The 4,254-nt window shown below is 42.0% G+C and overlaps 1 protein-coding gene across 1 annotated transcript in view; it reads left to right on the top strand.

Moving 5' to 3' along the window:
* TRAPPC8 (trafficking protein particle complex subunit 8) overlaps positions 1-1,981 on the top strand; it is a 166,646-nt gene extending 164,665 nt beyond the window's left edge. Inside the window, exon 28 of the mRNA XM_075062021.1 lies at positions 898-1,981. Within this exon, the coding sequence (XP_074918122.1) occupies positions 898-1,132 (235 nt within the window). The 3' untranslated portion in view covers positions 1,133-1,981. The remainder of the gene's footprint in view (positions 1-897) is intronic.
* The last annotated feature ends 2,273 nt before the right edge of the window (positions 1,982-4,254 follow it).

Here is a 4,254-nt window from a genome sequence, read left to right as displayed (position 1 = left end):
CTTCGAGATGTGTTGCTCATATCCATTCCAAACCCGCCCTCCTTCCCCACCGTCGTAGTAGCCGGCAAGAAGGAACTGAGGAGAGGTCGGGTCGGCAGGGGTATATATCCAGCGCCATAGCGGCGCCACTCCAGGGGGCGACCTGCAGACCCACCGGAGTTGCTAGGGTAAAAATCTTCCGACGAACGTGCACGCGTGGCGCGCACAGCTAACTGGAATGGATATGAGCAACACATCTCGAAGAACAGTTACAAAGGTGAGTAACCGTCTTTTCAATTGGAATATCTTATTCCACAATCAGTGTAAGTGGTTGAATACCAACAAATATTCAAAGTGCCTGATTGTCGTCAGATTTGACTTAGTGTAATTAAATAGCTGAATAGTATTCTCAGTAACGGTCCCAAGTAGGCATTCTTAGAAATTTCTCAGAGATGGATTTTGAAGGGCAATAATTGGGACAGATTTAGCAAAACCCAATATAATCAGAATGCATTTGCCCAGTGCCAAGGGGTTACCCGGTGTATTTAACCAGATGGATATGAAACTCAGCATGCCAGGCTTTTAATACAAATGGACAGATAGAAGATAGTAAGGACAGTAGTCCACCAAGAAATCCCAATTAAACAGTTTTGTAAAGGACTAATATATAAATGAGTTAATAAAATTAATGTAAAGCTGAGCACTAGTCAGCTCATCTGGTCACTTTCCAAAAACATCAGACAGCCAAAACACCAGAGCTATCGTGCATTTGCATGCCAGTTAATACAGGAAACATATTACACAGTGAAGTAAAATTTTTCATAGGACTGTCATTTTGAATGTGTGCATGTTTGGTACACTTAAGTATAAGAGGATCTGAAGTAGATATCTGATTTTTTTTTTTTTTCTCTCTCTCAGTCCAGAAGCACTAGAAATCCATGGTTCTTTTACGTGGCTTGGGCAAACACAGTACAAACTTCAGCTTAAAAGCCAGGAGGTCTACAACTTGCAGTTGAAAGCTTGCTTTGTTCGTACAGGAGTCTATAATCTTGGAACTCACAGAGTATTTGCCAAGTTAGCCGACCAAGTTACTTTGTTTGAAACAAGTCAGCAGAACTCCATGCCAGCACTGATCATCATCAATAACATTTGACCACTTACTAAAAGATCATACCAAAAACCAAAAGAATCTGATTTTTCTTATTCTGCGGATTGACATTTATTCCAGTTCTGGAATGTTACCCCAACATCTAACTTGTTACAAACTATTGTGTAGGAGACAATAGCAAAATATTCAGACTACTTGCCATTTGGTTTCTTAATGCGAAGCACGTTGGACAGAAAATGCATATATCCTTTTTAATGTCTCTTGCATCTCTGGTAATTTATACTCATAACACTGAATTAAAATACTCCTTATAAAACTGTTCAAATTAACTTGTGTATCCCAGGCCCTGTTCAAATAATAATAATGCAACTTGACTGCTGTTACAACGTCCAGCATGATGTTTTAAATATATTTTGTGGCTATGTTAAAAGACAGGTCAGAAGACAACCCTTGTTGTCTTTTTCCCTGACTTAAGCCATTATTCGTCAGAAATGCCAGCCTTACTGTGAAGTTTGATAGGTTGTTAAATACAATTTATGCTGGGGGGGTTTTTTGGTTGGGTTTTTTTTCCACTTTTCAGTTGTTAAAATTAGTTTGGGGCTTTGTTATTGTGTCCTCATGTTCTGATAGCCAGTAATCCTTATGGCTTACACACAATTTCACCGAAGATGTTCTGAAAATAATTTTGAAATTAGTTTGAGTGTTTTCTCATTCATCTCAGTACAGAATGCACTATTCCACAACCATGAGATTGTCATTCACTTTATTATGTAACTATAACAATTGAGTTCATGTTTTAAAAAAAATCTACTCAAGTTAAGCTTTTCAAGAAATGTATTATATTTATAACAAATGTACTGTAAATAGAATAAAACATACACCATATTCACTGTATAGACGTCCGTTGCATACTTTTTTCTCGTATCTTATCTACAGCAGTAGCCTGTCAACAACGATTGCCTTAATTGGAAGCCGTATGCTAGTGTAAATAACAGTGATGCAATGCATCCACACTAGACAGTGTTCTAGTCAAAAGTTGCAGTTTGTCAGAAGGCAACCCTGCTTGGAGTGTCTTCTTGCAGCAGACCGTGGTACAAACATGCACCTACCTTTGTTTCCTCTCTGCTTTACCATGAAAGGATCAGTCTCTATTTTCAATACAAAGTTTCATCTCTGGCGATAATTTTTTTCCCTAAAATCCTTGTAGTAAAACCATTATCAGCAAACTTACAGTAAAGGTGAAGGTGTATAGAAATCTTCTACCCCTCTCCAGGGATGACATTCAGAGACACCCACCTTGGAGTTCACCAGCACTTGGTTCCCAGTTCTTTCTGCTTTTGTTCCAGAGTCCCACTCTCCAGGCCTTTCCCCTTGAGAGTGACCAGTTTCATCACTCACCTATTCAGACACAGTCGAACAGCTCATATCCCTTTTCAGCTTCGTGGTATTGACTCTCTGGCTCAGGTAGATCTGCAGGCTAGGTCATCTGCTGGCTTGTAGCCTTTAGCCCTTCTTATCTTCCTTCCACAGGTTCTCTGGCTAAGGACCATCAGCAAACTAGCCCGTTTGCTGGCCTCTAGGCCAGTCCTTCACTTTTCCCAGGGAAGGCTTGCAGAGCTTTCTGCACTTTGCAGATTGTCTCTCAGAAGCGGCTTTCACCAGCCTGTTTTCTTTGCTCCTCTAGTCTGTGGTTTCAGTCAGCCCTGACTAAGCAGGTCTCTCCTCAGATTTTCCCTGATCTTTTAAAGCCCCAAGTGCTCCTCGGCCTCCCCAGTTGGCTAAACTGGAAGCACATGTTCATAGATTCTAAGGCCAGAAGGGACCCATTGTGATCATCTGGTCTCATCTGTATGACACAGGCCATAGACCTTCTACAGAATAATTCCTTGGGTATATCTTTTAGAAAAACAATGCATCTTGATTTAAAAACGTCCAGTGATGGAGAATCCACCATGGCCCTGGATACATTGTTTCAATGTTTAATTACTCTCACCATTAAAAATGTAACCTTATTTTCAATCAGAATTTGGCTAGCTTCAACTTTTGGTGGAGGAGAACTGGGACATGCTGGACACTTAAGAAGAACATACTCGATCAGACCAAAGGTCCATCAAGCCCAGTATCCTGTCCTCTGACAGTGGCCAATGGCAGGTGCCCCAAAGGGAATGTACAGACAGGTTATCAGGTGATCCATGCCCTGTCGCCCAATCCCAGTTTCTGGCAAACAGAGGCTAGGGACAACATTCCTGCACATCCTGGCCAATAGGGACCAGTCACCCTGTGACATCAGGGCACTGCTGAGTCCCCTGGTTCTTGGCACAACTCTATGAATCCAATGGGATGGCAAAGCTCAAGTAGCTGCCATGTGCTAGGGATTTCTGCCCTTACTTGGAATGAAGATCACATAGTGGAACATGGAGGGGTTTATGGAAAGGGCCACCAAGGGCCTCCAGTCAAGTGGAGCCCAACCAAGTGCAGGAAGGAAGAAGCTTCCATTGGCTGTGTAAGCAGAGTTGGGATGGAAAGGATCTTAAGGAGGTAAGGGAAAGTCTACACTTCTGCAGTCATGTGAGGCTGCATCCACCAGTTTTGCAATAATGAAGGTACCTACATAAATGCAGAAGACTCTCTGTCCAACCCCATACATGTAAGTCCCTCTCCTATTTGTTTTTTTTAAAAGCTAGTGTTTTCCACCTTCACCAAAACCTGCTTTCCTGCTTGTCTCCAGGGCAGAAGAGACTGAAAAAGTCTTGGAATCTTTGCATATCATCTGACATCTCTGGTCCTCTGCTTCATCCATGGTCTCTAACTGGGTTACACTAGATGTGTCATTGTTTTCCTTGCAATTTGCCAGATGGATGCTATCCAGTGGCATCTGGGGCTGGGGAAAAGCCAAGAATATGTTCTAGTTCATTAAATGGGTAGGGTTTCCTCCCTGCCAATGAGGTGGCTATTGGCATGCTAGCCTTGTTACATTGCATCTTCAGTCCTCTTATTTTCTCCTGGAGCTGTTTACTGAAGTGACTAATACCACATGTTCAACAAAGCATTTGGATACCCAATCAGAGGCCAGGTTGTTTCAAATTAGAGTTTAGCTATAACTGAATCATTCTCATCCCATAGACTCATAAGTGTGCAGATGTCAGCCTTGGGCTGGTTGGCACAAA

The sequence above is a fragment of the Chelonoidis abingdonii genome, chromosome 2 (genome assembly GCF_003597395.2).
Source record: "Chelonoidis abingdonii isolate Lonesome George chromosome 2, CheloAbing_2.0, whole genome shotgun sequence".
Lineage (NCBI taxonomy): Eukaryota > Metazoa > Chordata > Testudines > Testudinidae > Chelonoidis > Chelonoidis abingdonii.
The sequence above is the reverse complement of the archived record's forward strand: the minus strand, read 5'-3'. Positions and strand labels throughout refer to the sequence as shown.